At 34.1% G+C, this 18644-nt stretch overlaps 1 protein-coding gene across 1 annotated transcript in view; it reads left to right on the forward strand.

Moving 5' to 3' along the window:
- The window catches only part of Sugt1 (SGT1 homolog, MIS12 kinetochore complex assembly cochaperone), a 28676-nt gene extending 17710 nt beyond the window's left edge, over positions 1 to 10966 (forward strand). Inside the window, exons 11-13 of the mRNA XM_015484337.2 lie at positions 4989 to 5079; positions 8726 to 8907; positions 10828 to 10966. Coding sequence (XP_015339823.1) covers positions 4989 to 5079; positions 8726 to 8907; positions 10828 to 10929 — 375 coding nt within the window. The 3' untranslated portion in view covers positions 10930 to 10966. The remainder of the gene's footprint in view (positions 1 to 4988; positions 5080 to 8725; positions 8908 to 10827) is intronic.
- The last annotated feature ends 7678 nt before the right edge of the window (positions 10967 to 18644 follow it).

Raw genomic sequence — 18644 nt, forward strand, 5'->3', positions numbered from 1 at the left:
TTAAATAATTTGCCCAGTTTTTTCCAGATGTTTATGATGATGAAGATATTTGTGATTGCATTCATTTGTTATGTGCCAGATATAGTTCTATAGTCTTTTTGTACATGATATTTAATCCTCATAAGAACCCTATATCGTATAAGCCTTGTTATTCCCATTTCAAAGGAGAAGCTAAGGCTCACAGAGATTAATATACTTGCTTGTAAGTCATATATCCAACAAATGGCACCTCTTTGTGATTCTTTCTAATTACACAATTAATTGGTTTTGCCTTGTTCTCGGTCCCTGCTTGTTTCTGAAGAAATAAGTGAAAAGTCTAGCAGAAAAGGTATTTCAAGCAAATTATTCCATAATTACATTCCCTCATTTCTAAAATATGGATGATAATCTTCTTTTGTAGTGTGGTTTTATTAAATGACATGACATGTGAAGCACACAGAGTATATAAGTGCTCAATAAATGTTATTACTACTGTTGTTGTCCCCCCCCCCCCCGATTATTTAGATTTTTATTCAGGCTATAAAAGTAGTAAATGTGTATAGAAATTTGGGAAAGTGTGAAGCAGCTGAGAGTAGTTACTGAAGACTCATCACTAATAGCATTTTAATATACTACCTTCTAAATATCTGTTTCCTAGCATGGGGTTTGTCACTACACATTGTATGCTTGGGCCTCTCAAATCCTTGTTCAGGTGCCAATTGTCGCAGCCCTCTCATCTCTCAGCTAAGACCATTAATTAAGGAGATACCAGGTGCTCAGGAGCAATGGGGGATAAAGAAAAGACAGACACACATAGGGAGAAAAGGCTGGGGCCAGGTGGGTAGCCAAGCCCTTGGTGAGGCTTGACAGACTCCAGAACTAGCTCAGCAAGTTTATTTTATAGGTTTCGTCAAAAGGTTATTTGTGGGAAAACTTCAGTAAAGCAGGCAATCGAAAGGCCACAGACTGGCAAAATGTTAGTCATCTTGTTTTGCTCAGAATTCTCTATCAGGCCTTGACTAATATAGAGCCATACCTCCCTGGCCAGCATTACTATCGCAATTGGGGCATGTTGACCTGTACCTTCATACAGCTAGCTTCTAGTGCAAATGCAACCATGAGAGTCAGACCATAATTCAAATCACCACTCTTCACAATTATATACATTGGAATTTTTCGTTGTTTTATGAGAGAACAAAAGCTGTTTCCTTATGAGCACAGTGCCTGGCACTCAATAAATACTTAAATTAAGCAGGTAGAAATATGCCTTTCTTACCATTTTTTGTATTTTAAAGAATGGTTATAGTGACTTGAGTGAAGCAGACATTTTGGGCCTGTAATCCCATCATCTCAGGAGACTGAGGCAGGATCACAAATCTGAGATTAGCTTAGACAATTTAGTGAGACCCTGCCTCAAAATAATATTTTTTTAAAAGCTGGGGATGATACTATGGAATGATATTGGCCAATTATATTATTATATTGTGTGCATATATGAATATGTAACAAATCCCAAAACTACATGCACTTACAATGCACCAATTAAAAAACTCCGGGGGACGGTGGCCACGAAAGGGCTAGGGATGTAGCTTAGTGGTAGAGTGCAAAGCACAAGTCCTTGAATGGAATCTCTAGTACCATGGAGAGGGGTGGGGGACACAGATTTGAGTTTAAGAATAAACAAGATGTATCAGTCTGGCCTGCAAAGACTGAGCTACTGCTCCAGTATTGGACAAAGGGTTTTGTGGTACCAATTAAATTTGCAAAGAGTAGGAAAATTTTGGAAAGGCTACATTCTAAAGATAGGGGCACAGTTATTTAATAACTGTAACCTTGAGGCAGGTTAATCTCAAAAGTTTGCCAGTAAACTGCTTTGGTTCTTTAGACTCTGGAGAGAATTCCTTCACTGCTAGTCTGTAGCACTAAGTGCTTCTTAAGAAGCCAGTGTCTTTATGCTATGATTACTTAGAAGTAGTAATGGCTTCTTTTTTTTTTTTTTTTTTTTTTTTTTTTGTAGATGGACATAACACAAGGCCTTTATTTTTATGTGGTGCTGAGAATCGAATCCAGGTCGCGCCCGGGCTAGGCGAGCACTCTACCGTTGAGCCACAATCCCAGCCCAAATGGCTTCTTTTTTAATCTGAAGTTCCTTTCATTGAGAAAAAAAGAAATTCTCAGAGGAAACCTCAGAGGTGCATAGTAGATCATGATCAAGCACAGTAGGGATTCTTATTAATAACTTGTAGATACTGCTTTGGGATATTATGGAACCTTGAAAACCTTGCCTGTGCATATAAGAGCAACATTCAAACAAATCAAAGTTAGGAGGCTGGGGTTGTGACTCAGTGGTGGAACATTTGCCTGGCATGTGTGAGGCACTGGGTTCAATTCTCAGTGCCACATATAAATAAATAAAGGTGCACTGATAACCAAAAAATATATATTAAAAATGATTTAAGTTAGCTTTTTAAAGTATTTTTTACTTAAATGAAAATAGAATGGTTTATTAGTGTTTACAATAAAAAGTCTCTGAAATTGGACTATAATATTAGAAGTATCTGCCAGAAATGTCAAGACTTCAAACTTCATTTTTAAGATCATGTATAAGCATTGAAAGCGAAGTAGGTATGAAAAAGAATTCACAGAAAATTACCCCCCTCCCATCCCTGTTTTCACCTTTTAAAAAGCTGTTTTACATGGTTTATTCGGTACTGCTGTTTTAATGAATTGGAGTAAGTATAATTTCAGGCTTAGGTCAGTTTGTCTCACTTGAAACAGATTGTTGCTGAGAGCTTTGATTATCTTTATAAAGGCCTTTTTGTTCATACTGCACAATTCCTCAGGTTACGGTGGCTTTCAGTAAATGTGACTGCAAGTATGTGCTGCTCTTAAAGTGAAAAAATGAACTTTTATGTAAAAATGCATGTAGCATAAGGATATGAAGTGGGAATGTACTTTAGTACGATGATGTACACACTGCCATCTGGGTTCTTGATTTCTATTTGAAAGTGAAAGAAGCAAGATGCAGGTAGAAGAAACATTACCAGGAATTGCCGATTTAAGTGAGTTATCTGATTAAAAAGAAGTCAGAGAACAAAGGGGTGAATAGGCTGCTCTTTGTTATATTTACAATGTAAAATTTAATTTGATTCTTAATTTAATCTGCATAATATTATTTGATGCAGTTTACTATAATGTTTACACTGAAAACACTGATTTTTGCCAATCTAAAAATGGAGATGGGAACATTATTTGAATAGGAAAAAAAAAGGTAGAGGTGAGTGAGTATATGAGGAGTAAGGGTAGATGCTGGGGACAAAAGACAAGCCTTGATGAGAGTAAAAGTTGCTATTAGGATACTTGTTTTCTTTTTTTGTAAGTAAACTTAGTTTAACATTGGAAGTCTCTATGTATTCTGCTCTTTTTCCATCTAGTCTTCACTGCTCTTATATAAATTCTGGACTTGGCAGATTGGTTTTCTTCATACTCCCTGATGTACTCTGGCCTTTCGTGTCCCCAGAGCTCCAGTTATAGGCCATTCTCTTTGCCTCTGGAGACTGGGTTACTCCTTCTATCCTTGCAAACATTATCTACCCCTCAGCACCCTTTAAACTGCATGAAACCTTCACCTTTTGCAGCTGGTGTGATTTCCTGAGCTTTTGACACGTATTTGCCTATTTTGTGACTTTAAGTATCTCATATATTTCCAAATGGTCAAAGATGTGTCATTAATATTTTTTAAATTCCCCACAACCTTAAAGAGTATACCTATTCATTGTAGGTGTTTAGTACAAGTTGAACATTCCTAATATGAAAATTTAAAGTTCAAAATCAGACACTTTTTGAGTGCTGACGTGAGGTCACAAGTGGAAAATTTACTCCTGGCCTTATGTTGCAGGTTACAGTCAAAATGGAGGTGCACTAAAATATTGTATAAAATTAGTTTCAGACTATGTGATTAAGGAATACATAAAACATAAAGGAATCTCATGTTTAAACTTTGGTCCCATCCCCAAGATATCTTACTATGTACATGCGAATACTCTGAAATCCAAATTCTGACGTACTTCTGGTCTCAAGCGTTTCAGCAAAGGGGTTCTCAACCTGTAGTTATTTGTTGAATGAATGGTTGTAAAAATAATATATTAGAATATGCTGTATTATTTTTACACAGTAGAGTAAATTACTCTAAAGCAGATTAATGCACATGTGAAAACAACAAATTCCTATAGAAATTGGGTTACTCAATGCTGGCATTATTGTCATTTGGGGCTGGATATTTCTGTTGTAGGAGGTTTCCCTGTACATTATAGGATGTTTAGTACCATCCCCTGGTCTCTACTTACTTGATGTCTGCACCAACCTTTCCCTTACCCTAGGTGTGACAACCAGCAATGTCCATAGACATTGCTAGATGTCCCCTGGGTGAGAGGATCATCCCTAGTTGAGAACACTGCTTAAGAAGAAAAGTAAGCATTTAAGTCTTGAAACTCAAATTGTAGTGTTTATGTCGTCTTTTTGGAAGGATGAATTTTAATAGTAGAAACAAAATAAATATTTTTTTTTAATGTTTATTTTTTAGGTGTAGATGGACACAACACAAAGCCTTTATTTTTATGTGGTGCTGAGGCTCGAACCTGGGTCCCGCCTGTGCTAGAGGAATGCTCTACTGCTGAGCCACAATCCCAGCCCCTAAAAATAAATATTTTATAATTCTTCAGATTTAACCTTTTTCTTTTAATATTTTGTTTTAATTAGTTATACATGACAATAGAATGCATTTATGCACTTTGATATACATAGATGGGATATAATTACTCATTTTTTTGAATGTACATGTTGCAGAATCATGTTGGTCATGTAGTCACATATAAACATACAATAAAAATGTCTTTCATTCTACTAAGGAAACTATCATTTATAAAACTTCAATGACTTAAGAAAATTGCATTTTTACTGTTTTATTTATTTTACATTTGATAATGGATTTTATTTGGTGTTTCCTCTAGATTGAAATTAAAATGAAAAAGCCAGAGGCTGTGAGATGGGAAAAGCTAGAGGGGCAAGGAGATGTCCCTACTTCAAAACAGTTCATAGCAGGTTTGTTTTCTGGCCTTGATAAGCTTTAAATTTGTATTATGTTGTGTGGTTGAAATTAAATAGTAATGAACATTTTTTCTACTTCCATTATTTATATTTCCAAGATAAGATATATTGAGTATAATAAGGTTGCTGTGTAATGAATACAAAGTAGCCTTGTGACTATTCTAACTTACTAAACTCTAAGAATACAAATGAATGGCAGCAAAATCCCAGAGAAGTTGGGATCGCTCACCATGTCAGTTTATGACATTATTTGGAGTTTGTTTGATTTTGTTTGTTGCCCTTTCTTATTGCTGCTTTTTGCATTGTAAGTTAATTAGTTTGCTCTGCTGATATATTTTCTCATCTTCCCCGCCTCTTTTTCTTGTTTATTCCTTTATGTTCCTTCTACCAATATTGTCAACTCTAATTACCTTAAATTTCAGGGCTTCATTGAATAAGGTTTCTAGCCCATTTCACTATATTAATTTAGAGAAGGATAAAAATAGGTAATACGTACTAAAGAAAATTCTAGGAGAAGAGAGGAAAGTAGGGTACATTGGGTAGCTCTTTTCGGGATGTACAGCGTTGCGTTGAGGTCAATTCTAACCACGTGCAATAAGTAGATAAGCATTTTTCTAATGAAATAATTAATCTGCAGGACACTCTTTAGAACTATAACCTAAGATTGTATTTTACTGTAATAACCTCATTAGTAAATGGAGAGAAATTTCTTTTTGATGTATTAGTTAATGCTCTGATTTGATGACTGAATCAAGTTAATATTGTGTCTCAGCTACTTTCAGATTTTGCCCACTTTCTTCTGTAGCAGAAAACATATTTCCTGTGGCCACTTTTAGGAAATGGGTTGTTCAGTGGATCATTTATGTGTGCATGTTTTAATTAAGAAGTAATTTTAGATGCATACAGAATTTGCAAAATAAGAGCTCCCATAGATTCTTAACCCCACTTGCTCCAGTGATAAAATCTTAATTAATTTGAGGTAATAGCAAATCCAGGAAATGCATACCAACAGGAAATTTTTAGGGAACTTAAAGTATTTTTTTTTGATAATTGTAAGACAATAAAAATGTTACATGCTTCTTTCGTGACTAATAGATTTTTGAACTTATGATTTTATGTAGTGCAAAACTTTTCTAAGAGTAGTATCTCACATAACAGCCATGTATAATAGGCAGCCCAGCATTATTCCTTCTGTTGTACAGGTTCAGAAAGATTAATCAACTTGCTCAAGATTGCTCAGCAGGTTTCATTGTCTAGGACTAAAAGCCAGGTCTTCAGAGTATAGGTCTTGTTCTGTTAGCCCCATGTGAGATACTTTTTGTTGCTATATTTTCAACATGGAAATTATCTCTGCTGGCATGAGTATGTTTGTAGTTATTTGATTGAGTAAAGAAGTTAGGTTACTTAGCTCTGTAGTTCATCAACCATCTCCATGTGTTAAAAATTTTTATGAGATTAAAAATCAAGGTTTTTTTAGTGTTACAGTTAGTAAGTTTTTTCTAAATTCAATACCTTAGATATTCAAGATGCTATTCTTCTTGTCCTGTTACATTTTTGTAAGGAATTAATATGCTTGTCAGATTCCTGTGTACTGCAAGGTGGAGACTGTAGATAAGGGCAAGTCACTTAACCGATCTGGGCCAGCTTTCTTATCTGTAAAGTGGAGATTAAACCTCTATTTCCATCTTTCCAGGGAATGAGTATTAGAATTAATTAAATCCATGTTTCCTAGGCTCTTAACTTACCATGGCCTGCATTTTTTTTTGTTTGTTTGTTTTCTTTGTTTACTATTGAAAATGTACAAAGAAGGGGGGATTTCTAGTAGATGGAAGATGGATAGGGTTTTTAAAACAATATACCTGCCATGAATAAAATCATATAGGGTCTTGGGTTTGGTTTTATTTCAGGGGTTAATTTTTTTTAATAACTTCTAATTATTGAAATAATCAGTTTTATTTTTCATTTATTGCAATAACATTAGATTTGCTTTTATAATATATTAATTTTTGTAGAAGAAAAAAAGTGATTGATTAAAAGAAAGTTAGTAAATTAAAGCATGGTAATAGTATCGGCACACACAGACATGGGAAAAAATTAAAGCTATTTTATGTAAATGAGTGGTGGTAAATTCCAAACAATACAAAGAGAGGGAAAAAGAATTTCAAGTAGATATTGAAAATGCATAAAGGTCTTAAGGAAAGAGCTTAGCATGTAGAGAAAATGACAGAAGCTGTTTTACCTTTTTCATTGCTCTGACCTTGGGTTTTGTTTTGATGGAGGGTGGGCAGGGAGAAAATTGGTTTATAGGTGTAAAGAAAGGATGAAAAACAGGATGAATGTTTAGTAGTTTCTGTATTAATATATAGAAATAAAGAAATTTCAAACCAGGATTTTTCAAAGCCTCATAGTTGTATAGTCCAGTACAGTAACTGCTAGCCACATGTACCTGATGAGCACATGAAATATGACTAGTCTGCGTTGAGATGTACTAAATTGTAAATATGTACCAGATTTTTATGACATGGAAAAAAATAGAAAACATATTTTTTGATTTCAAAGTACATTATTAAAGTATATTTTACCATGATTGTTTTTAGTAACACACTCCTAGAATTTTAAAATTATATATGTGGTTACATTTGTGGTCATCATTTATGTCTTCATTGGATAGTGAACAGAGCTGCTCTTATACCTACTAGGTCAGTTTGTTATTTTTTAATTATTTGTGTGCCCAAATCTTCATTCTTTTGATCTTCTGGGCAGCCCTGGCTGTATCATAAGCCCCTGGGCCACCAGCCTTTTCTATCTGTAAGCAGCCTGTTTTAACCTAGTGTGCTCTACAAATACTGTTATTTTCTATACTGTGCAGATATTATAGTTATTGTCAAATATTGTATTTGTAAATAAGTAATATATTTCAACTTAAAATTCTTTACTGTTGAAGCAGTCTTATTTTTAATGTGGGGAGAGAAGGAGTCTTAACTCACTCTTGTAGCTTCTGTGATCATACTTTCAGTTTACTCTGAAAGATACGTGAGTTCTCTAGAAAAACCACATTTTTATTTTATATTTTGTTGCCCATGGTGAACTCAAACTTCTGGGCGTAAATGATCCTTCCCACTTAGCCTTCTGAATAGCTTCAGTTATAGGCATTTGCCATTGCACCTTGTTCCTAAACCCTTTTTTGGTGTGTGTGTGTGTGTGTGTGTGTGTGTGTGAGAGAGAGAGAGAGAGAGAGAGACAGAGAAAGAGAGAGATACTGGGTATTTAACCCTGAGCCATCTGCCACTGAGCTATATATCCCCAGTTCTTTTTAAAAAATTTTTAACTAGGGTCTTCTTAAGTTGCTGAGGCTGGTCTCAAGCTTGTGTCTTTCTCATCTCCCAAGTTGGTGAGATTATAGGCATGCATCATCACACCCAGCAAAAGCCACATTTTTAACATTAAAATCTTATTTATAAGAGAAGTATATTAAGCATCTTTTTAAAATAATGTTTTTATTTAAAAAACACTTATTGCAAAAATGAAATTTGGTGACCTAAACTGCTCACATATTCTGTTTATCATGGTCAAAGTGTTACATATTCTTGGTATAATCAAAACACATCAATTAATTTCTTCCTCCATTTTCACTTCACAGATGTAAAGAACCTATATCCATCTTCATCTCATTATACAAGAAATTGGGATAAATTGGTTGGTGAGATCAAAGAAGAAGAAAAGAATGAGAAGTTGGAGGGAGATGCAGCTTTAAACAAACTATTTCAGCAGATCTATTCAGATGGTTCTGATGAAGTGAAACGTGCCATGAACAAATCATTTGTAAGAACATCACTTTTTTTTCTCCCAAATATTGTGGGGGAGTGAATTTTAGACATTTTCAGTAGATAATTTGACACCAAATTACTTACACTGTGCCTGGAGACCTTTTTGAATGGGCTTTGTCCAAATGTTTCTTCTTGCTCTAAACAGAGTAGTTGTTGAGGAAGTTGAAAACTTGTAGAAGAGATGAGAACACGTGATTATTCTAAATTAAATATATATATATATATATATATATATATATATATATATATATTAAATTAGTGAGTTATGGAATTATCTTAGTTGAATCTGTCATAGTAGCTGAGTTAACTTCCATTATTTACCTCCTAGAATCTCTTGTCTGAGTGTTAAGAGATGAAGAATATAGAGGGGAAATTTCCAAATTGTGTTTAGCTAGTGGAAAAGTACACATTAGTTATTCATTGCTTTAATAATTTTTCTGTTGATTAGGAAAATTCAGGCTTTTGCTAGGGCATCATGAATACCATCCGAATCAGATTGAGATTTAGTGACAGTTTATCACTGTGGAACTATGTAAATTATTTTTCTTGATGTATTTTTCATTTGACTTTTTCAAGGAGAAATACTTCAGTCTTCCCAGAAAGGAAGTCTTTCTCACTATTAACTTTTGAATGCATTCTAGACAAAATAGCACTGTGTCAAATCAAAGATGTAATAGAGAATCTGAATATATTTTTATACTGAAACTTTGATAATTTTAAGTAAACTGTATATACTCATAAAACAAGCGATTTCTGTGGCAACATTGACCTTAAACCAAGGACTTGCTTCTGTCTTGTGGGAAAACAAACAAACCCCAAAATACTCTGTCCTGTGTGATCTCCTAGTCTAATTAGAATAAATAAAAAATTGCGCATCAAAACAACAAACATCATGAAGTTTTACTATTTTTATATACATTCATTCATCTCTTTTTAACAGTGGAACACGTTCTGAGAAGTACATGTTTAGGTGATTTTTGTCATTAGTGCAAATATCATTGAGTGTATTTATATAAACCTAGATAGTGTTAGGTCAGTCACTTGATGGGTAGGTTTTTTCCCTCCCTCATGTTATCCCATTGACCACATCTCCAGCCTAATGTGGCCTCTTGATAGAATCAAGAGATGGAATCAGGAGATGTAAGAAGCTCCTGCTAGTATAATATGGTATGTTGTTTTTATATCAGTGGCAGCACAATAGATTTGTTTATACCAGTAATGTGTCACCCTATGCTGTTGCAACTGCTATGATGTTATTAGGCAATAGGAATTTTTCAGCTCCATAATAATCTTATGGTAACACTGTCCTATGTATGTAGTTCATTGTTGACAAAACATCACTATATAGCACATGATCGTATGAATATGCTAGGGTCATTGGTAGATGATATATTCAGTAGGTAATTAAGTAGATAACCAGTCTTTACTGAGACACTGTTGGTTGTTAAAATTTTAACCGTGGTTAAAAATTATTTTTTTTCAGAGGAAATTTGTTTGTGTTTGACACTGGGGAGTATTAATTAGAGATCCTTAAAGTTCTGCTTAACTAGTATAGAAAGAGTTTATTTTGCTTGGTCTTCACTGTCTTCTGTAAAAAAAAAAATTACAGCATCACTTTTCATTTGAAGGTGGTTTTTCCACATATACCTTTGTTGATTAGCAGAGGGGAACATGGTGCTTGATGTGGTAATATATGTGTACACAGTACTTCTACCTAATTATTCTAGTTTTCTTTTCACATTTTCATAGAATTTGTTAATTTCTCTGAAATGTTTCAGTTTAAATAAAAATACTTGAGTTTATGTTGAGCTATATAATACCCTATATTTGAGACTATAGTTAGAATGGTTTTAGGAAAATAATTCAATTTTGGTTATATGGCTCAGGAATTAACCTATTTTTATTTTTTTTCCAGATGGAGTCTGGTGGTACAGTTTTGAGTACCAACTGGTCTGATGTAGGTAAAAGGAAAGTTGAAATCAATCCTCCTGATGATATGGAATGGAAAAAGTACTAAATAAATTAATTTGCTATCATTGTATTGCATATACTCACCTAAGGCCCATTGTGTATTGGTGTTGCATTCTTGATTTTTGAACACTGAATATCATTTTGAAAGATTATACCTCTTTACCTCTTTGTGCTTTAGAAATTATTTTCCTTCAAGTATTCTAAGAGTCTAATGAAGAATGAAGATCACATTTTTATCACTTCTGTCCTTAAGGATTTCAAACTTGCTGAAACTGAATGAATTTGCTACTAGGTAGATTAGTTCTGTCTAGTTGTGAGGGTGAAGAAATCTTTAATGGCATATCTTGGATTATTGCCTTATTTTTGATGCAGTATTCTGTTAATAATTTATTAAACCTGGCAATTTTGGTTTAGCATAAATTTTTCAAATTCATTGTTATATCGTGTTTGCTTTTAAAAACTGCTTTTGGAGTTGTAAATACAATTTTTCTATGAAAGTTTGGTTTATTTACCTTAAGTTTTTAATGAGAACTATGAGAAATTATTTATTACAGGAAATTCCCATTTAATTATTTTTATGGGAAGTATTTGTAATTGCACTAAGATTTTGGTCTTACCTTCCAAATTCCTGTATAAAAACACATAGATCCTTGAATTTAACACACAGCAAATTTAACTATAGTTAGGATAGTCTGTGAAGCCAAGGTAAAGAAAGATCTAGAAAAGCCCAGCTTCTCTTTTTTGTTGCCTTTACCACAGTGGGATTCTTAAAGCTATAGCAGTGATGGAGTTTTTTATTTTTATTATGTTTTATCTTTACTAGAAAATCTCTGTTCTGGAATCCATACTTGTTTCAGTGGTTATTGGTAGCTACTTTAAAGTAAATTAATGTGTATATGTTGAGTATTTACTCTGTGCCTAAAAACTATAGATACCATGGGAATACGAAAACTAAAAGACATGATCATTAATTTCAGAGTTTATAATGTAATGGAGAAAAAGAAAGTGAACATTGATGAAATAATTATAGAATGCTTACTGAGCTCATTGTAGATGTAGATGGGAAAAATTGTTCTGTGATTAAAATCCTTTAGTCTAAGCTCTTTTATAAGGTGTAGGTCATGGATGACTTGTATATCTCGTGTTATATTCTCACCATAATATTTTTAGCCTTTATGCCCTAGAGGTTGATCTCTGCTGCGTTAGGTGTCACTGACATTTTTGTGGCAAGACACTGCCTAGAACTGAGGGTAGGATGAATGAGAAGCAAATTGGCCATCATTTCAGCCTAAGAGTAGATATTCAGCTTCTTCCTTCTACGCCTTTATGTGAGATGTAGGAGAGTTCATAAGAAAAGTGATGGTAGCGTGATTCTAGATAATGTTTAAACCTGTTGTTAAAACTTGTTAAAGCATGTTGCAGTTATTTCTTTTCCTTCCACCCTACAAGCTACTTTTTTATGTTCTCTGAGTATGCCTATTAGCTAGATTTGTTTAATATTGGCAGGATTCAGTATTTTGCTGGTCTAAATGGAATTCCTAATATATATGAGATTGAAAGCATTATAAGATGCATGTGATCTAAATATGTTAGATTTGTAAATCAAGGTAGTTTTGAGAGAAGTAGGCCAAACTGCTGTGCAAAAAAGTACTACTATGGTTCTGCTGTTATTTCACCCTTCTAGATAATGGAAATTTGTAAGCTCACAGAAAGTTTTAAAACATTCTGATTAAGAGTCTCTTACTTTATTCTTACTCTTTACTAATCTCAAAGTACCTGTTATTAATTGGTCTCATTTTCTTTCTAGATTCTCATTTTCGTTTTTCAAGTTTTAGTTCTCTTAGTCTTCTAAATTGTTCCTTCAGAATGTACTTTTTTCTGCATTAGTGTTTCTTTTCCTCTTTTTAAGATTTAGTTCTGGAATGTATTTTTTTTCCTTAATCATAGAGACTTCATCTGTTCTGATTTCTGTCATAATTTGCACCTTGATGACTTTCCAGAATTCTCTGTCTTTAAAGACTTTTTTTTTTTTTGGTCTACAAAGACTTTTAAATGAGATAATCTGCTTCTTTGAACTCTGCTATGTAGTGATCACTTTGAATGGCCATACAGTAGGTTCAAAACAAGGTCCATTTTGACAATTTCTTGTCTGTCCTAATACCCATTCAGAGTTGATTGCCAACTAACTAGTTTGACATGTTGACACTTTCTGGTCATTTTTTCAAGATATGTTTTCTTTCTTTTTGTGTAATGGAGAGAGAGAGGATGGTTTGCATTAATAACTACAATTATTTTTCCTTTTAAGTGTGTGTGCTTGGGTAGGTAAATGAGTGTGTGTATTGCTGAGGATCATAGGCCTTTACACGTGCCATGCAAGCACTCTACCACTGAGCCACATTCCCAGCCCCACTATAATTATTATTATTATTATTAGGTACTAGGTATTAGACTCAGGGCACTCAACCACTGAGTCACATCCCTAGCCCTTTTTGTATTTTATTTAGAGACAGGGTCTCACTTAGTTGCTTAGGGCCTTGCTAAATTGCTGGGTCTGGCTTTGAATTCCTTAGCTTCCTGAGCTGTTGGGATTACAGGTGTGTGCCACTGTTCCTGGCCTTGGTCTTTTATTTTATTCCCTTATTTATATGTGATGCTGAGAATTGAATCTAGTGCTTCACACATGCTAGGCAAGTGCTCTACCACTGAGCCACAACCTCAGCCCTACAATTATTTTTAACACTTTTGTTTATTTTAGACTTACTGTAATCACTAATTGCAGAACATTGAAGCATTATTGTTAATGTATCCCTTTGCTTGGAAAAGCTTTGTATTTTCTTGGTGGTCTAACTTATAGAAGACAAAAATAATGGAACTGTCCTATGTAAATTTTCTAGATGAATTCAAATAAACATTTATTAAAATGAGGTGTATCGGCATGTCATAAGTAATTTAGATAGAAATTTTAATTCAGTATTTGGATGTTGTTTTCTTTTCCCCCACTTAATTCCATATCAAATGAGGTAAATGATCTCTGAGATAGTCTCAATGACCCAGAGCAAAATTGCATATTAATTTACCATCTGATCAGCCTAATACACTTATAATCCCTCTGGGATCTGCTTTGTCCAGATTTGTTTGTATCTATTACTAACACTTCCAAAAATAGATAGCAAATTCCTGGGTTGGGTTTATTTTTATTAAATACTAGAGCCACTTATACTTTGTAACTAGCTCTAAACTTGAAGCTTTCTATAGCCTTGTAAGAATATGTATTTCAGTTATGTCTGCTTTAGAAGATATCAGAGCTGAGAGATGATAAAAGCTAAAAGGACAAAACTCTGCTTTCCCTGTAGGAAAGGGTCATATGTAGTCTTTTTTTTTTTTTTTAATATTTATTTTTTGGTGTAGATGGACACAACACAATGCCTTTATTTTTATGTGATGCTAAGGATTGAACCCAGGTCCCGCCTGTGCTAGGCGTGCACTCTACCCCTGAGCCACCATCCCAGCCCCCATATGTAGTCTTAAGTAAGAGGAATCATCCACATTGATCTGGTTTCCTTTGTCTCCAATTGTGTATTTTCTTAATAAAAAGATTGTTTTCCATTAAGAGATTTTATTCTGGAAATTTGTGGGCATATTGCAATTGCTGATGTACCCACAATGTTATTATTTGGGGCCATCCTTGTTACTGCTTCTGGAATTAATTTATCTCTTGGCCTCTCTTCTTACATTAGTAAACTTGCCCCCCACCCCAATCTTCTAAAATCATACACATTGTGAACCCATAAGGTAAACAGTAGAAGATACTGTGTGACAGCATTTTCCATAGATAGGGTGATACTACCTCATTTATAATCCTTTGGGGTTGTGATAGCGTCCCATTATGACAGATCAGAAAAATGAGGCCAATTTTGGGTTGGGGTTGTGGCTCAGTGGTAGAGTACTTGCCTAGCATGTGTGAAACACTTGAGTTTGATTCTCAGCATCACATATAAATAAATGAATAAAATAAAGGTCCATCACAACTTAAAAAGAAAAATGAGGTCAAATTTAAATTCTTTGCCCAAATTCATTTCATTGGTAAGTGATGAAGCTGGAATGTGAAACTAAACTCGACCCATGCTTTAGACAACTGTGGCTCCCTCTTCATGTGAATGATTTGGTTTGGCAGTGAATCATTTTTATTACTGAATCAGCCGTCTGAAAATGAAGCAAGTTGAGAGTTATTTATTTTTTGTACATACATTGGGAAGGTATATTCCTAAGGATCACAACATTATCCTCACTTTGTTAAATAAGATAGCTTATTAGAAAACCAAGGATCTTTCCTTTTATAGAAGGTTCTGCAAATAATTAGTCAATGAGGGGGATACTATTGTCATCCCAGTTTTATAGATGGGAAAACTGGCACAAAGCAGTACCCATTTCTGCCCCATTGGCTTTTATGAGTTCATATAATTTCACAATCATTTATTCTAATTCTAAAAGCTGAAAGTACCAGGTTATTTTGGTGCATGTGTATGACAAGTGATATAAAACCTGGCCTCAAGTTACAATATGAGTAGTCATATTTTGCTGCAGAAATAATATGTTTAATTACAGAAAGCTAGCATAGATCCTGCTGACATTGTTAAATTAATGATACATCTGTATGGCATTGCACAATTGTGAATTCAGAAACACATCTTTACCCTAAGGATTTTGACTAAGAATTACGTACCTATATGTGTGAATTGCAAAGAACAGTGCTTAATGTTACAGATAACATCAGATGATCTTATGTGAATTTAGGTGAGAGATTTAAAGCCTAGAGAAAGACTTCTGTGTTGTAAGTTCAGTCTTTGAAGATTTGGGGTTCTGTCTGAGGAAAGCCAGTTAAAAATTGTTGATTCAGATCCAGGCATCCCCTCCCAAAAGTAAAGCAAAAATTATTAAAATTTCTAGTTTTGAGAGCATAAAAGTTCATAGAAAACATAATACTTTTGAATGAATACTGTAAATTTTGCCACCAATACTTTAAGAATCAAGTATAATAAATGGAAGAAGAAAATACAAACTATGTAGAGGGACTTCTCTAGAAGTCCTCTGCTTTTTATTTCATTTTAACTTTTTGGTACTAGAGATTGGTAAAGCAGGGGTCCTTTACCACTAAGCTACTTCCCAAGTCCTTTTTATTTTTTATTATGTGACAGGGCCTCACTAAGTTGCTGAGGCCTGTCTCCAACTTGTGATCTTCCTGCCTCAACCTCCTGAGTTACTGGGATTACAGGGGTATGCCACAATGCCAGGTCCATTTTATCTTTCAAAACAGAGTAAGACTATTGGATTGTAAAAACAAGGTACAGATTGGTACAGTTGTAAACCACATTTTGACTTGTTCTCATTAGCTAAAAGAAGCTGATGTTTTTATATGCAGGAGTTTATCAGTCCTCCCCTCACACACCACAGAATCTGAAGCAGGCACTGCTATGGACTCACTGGTTTTTCTACTGGTTTTTGTTGGTAATCTGTACTCTAGCATTACCCTTTTCTATGGCTTTAATTGAGCATTTTCATAAGTTAGCTAACTTAGGTTAGAGATATAGTTAGTGTACATTAAATATGCTAAGAAGTGAATACATTTTCTTGGCTTTATTATTATTTCTATTATTAGATGCCAAAGGGTTTTGTATTGTTTTTTCCTGCTTTGCTTCAGAGGTAGCTGTTTTAGAGTAGAAAAGACACTAACGTGAAACTGGAATCTTAAAATCCATTCTGATATTATAATATGTTGTATTTTGAGGACAAGTGATTTAGTTTATATTTTTCTCGTCTTTAACACTGAGTGTTAGTTCTTTTCTTTAATACTGGATGATAGTTTCTCTCAGGATTGTGAGGATTTAATTAACACCTGACTCAAAGTATGTGTCCAATATATTTTATTTAAATATAAAGATTGTGATTTTTTTTTCTTCAGTCCTGTTATTAGAATTCCTTAAAGGAGGGCAAAAGTCTGGTTTTTCTTCCCCCCTGCTATTCAGAGGCTTTCATTATTCAGCCCCAACCAAAGATTTTACCTGCATTTCCTTAATTGCTTCTCTATGCACCAAAACTTCAACTTCTTCCACTATAAGAATACTACAGTGCTTGCATACTTTTTCTTTGAAGGACCATATAGTAAACACTTCAGGATTTGTGGGCCATGAATAGTCTTCACTCCATATTCTTTGGTTTTAGTTTGCAGATGTATACTCTCTGAATATACTAGTATTCATATTCTTTATTCTTTTCTCTGAATATACTATTATTTTCATTCTTTTCTTTCTTCTCCCTGCCCCCCAAATTTCTGATTTCAATACTTCATTTCTCTCACTGTAGTTTTGTTGGTTTGTTTTGGGCTACTAATTGAATCCAGAGATGCTTTGCCACCAAGCTGCATCCATCCCCAGCCCTTTTTGTTTTGGTTTTTCTGGTTTTGGTTTTTTATTGTTGCTGTTTTTAAATGAGACAGGGTCTTGCTAAGTTGCTGAGGCTGGCCTCATATGTGATCCTCTTTCCTCAAGTCTTTCTGTTTGCTGGGATTACAGGTGTTTGACCCCATATCCAGCTTTGTCTCCCCCCCCCCCAAAGTATGTCTCTATCAGTACAATTTTTTTTTCTTCCCTTTTAGTGGAATTTACTATAAATGTTAGACACTGGCACTGTTTGAAGGAAAATTGGAATTTACGTTATACATCTAACAGGGATTGGTTGCAATGGATTTTGACTATGGATACCCTAATTGTGTTAATGTGATTAATTTGAATTATAGTATGTGATCAGTGGGCATAATTGAAGCCCTCAGTCTGAATACTCAAACTTATTTCTGCCCTTTCTTACACATTAAATTAATGGTAATATCATGTTGATGCAATGTTTGCTTAAGAAAAAATTTTTCTTTCTGGAATGTTAGTACAGTTATAGCAGAAGAAATACTGAGAGAAGATTGGATTAAATAGAATGGTTGTGAACAGGGACTTAAGAGTAAGTGTGATATAGTATTTTATATTTAATAGAATTGTTAAAATCAAGTCAGCAGAGCATGGTTTTATGGGCCATCTGCCAAGACTAAAGGTAGCTTTGGAACATCTTATTCCCTTAACCATGTATTTGCATTCCATCCTTTGTCAGTATGAGGAAAGAAAACAAAAATGACACTAGAATTTTAGACCTAGAATGGGTCTTAAATACTGTCTATGTTTGGGTTAAATTTTTTGTTTTATAGATGTTTGTTTTTCAAAGTGCTCTCATACTTTTTTCCTTCACGATAGTTCGTGAATATAATTTATACAGAACTTCTTTCAAAACTAATCATGTAGTGACTGGCCTACTGATAGTTGCTCAAAAATATCAGGCAACTGAAATACAGCATTGGGCTGATATTTTGTATAATATAAAGGGTGTGGTCCTTAAATTTAATAGTGACTAATCTCACCTGGGAGACTTGTATTTTTTAAATGTAGACTTTGTTGGCTTCCCTCCTGAGATTTTGAATCAGTAGGTTTGAGATAGGTTCCCATAAGTCTGTGTTTTCATGATGATGTTGAAACGGGTGATCTCAGGGATTGTACTTAGAAGACATTGATTTCAAGGACTAAGGAGAGAATAAAGAAAGAAGTGAGTTAGCACAAGTCACATATAATGCCTTATTTTTAATAAATTTTAGAAAAGAGTAAAAAGCTACTTGGGTGATCCTTTACAAGATTTGTTTTCCTCTTTACATAGAAATAAAAAGGCAAA

This window comes from Marmota marmota, unplaced genomic scaffold, assembly GCF_001458135.2.
Source record: "Marmota marmota marmota unplaced genomic scaffold, marMar, whole genome shotgun sequence".
Classification (NCBI taxonomy): Eukaryota; Metazoa; Chordata; class Mammalia; order Rodentia; family Sciuridae; genus Marmota; species Marmota marmota.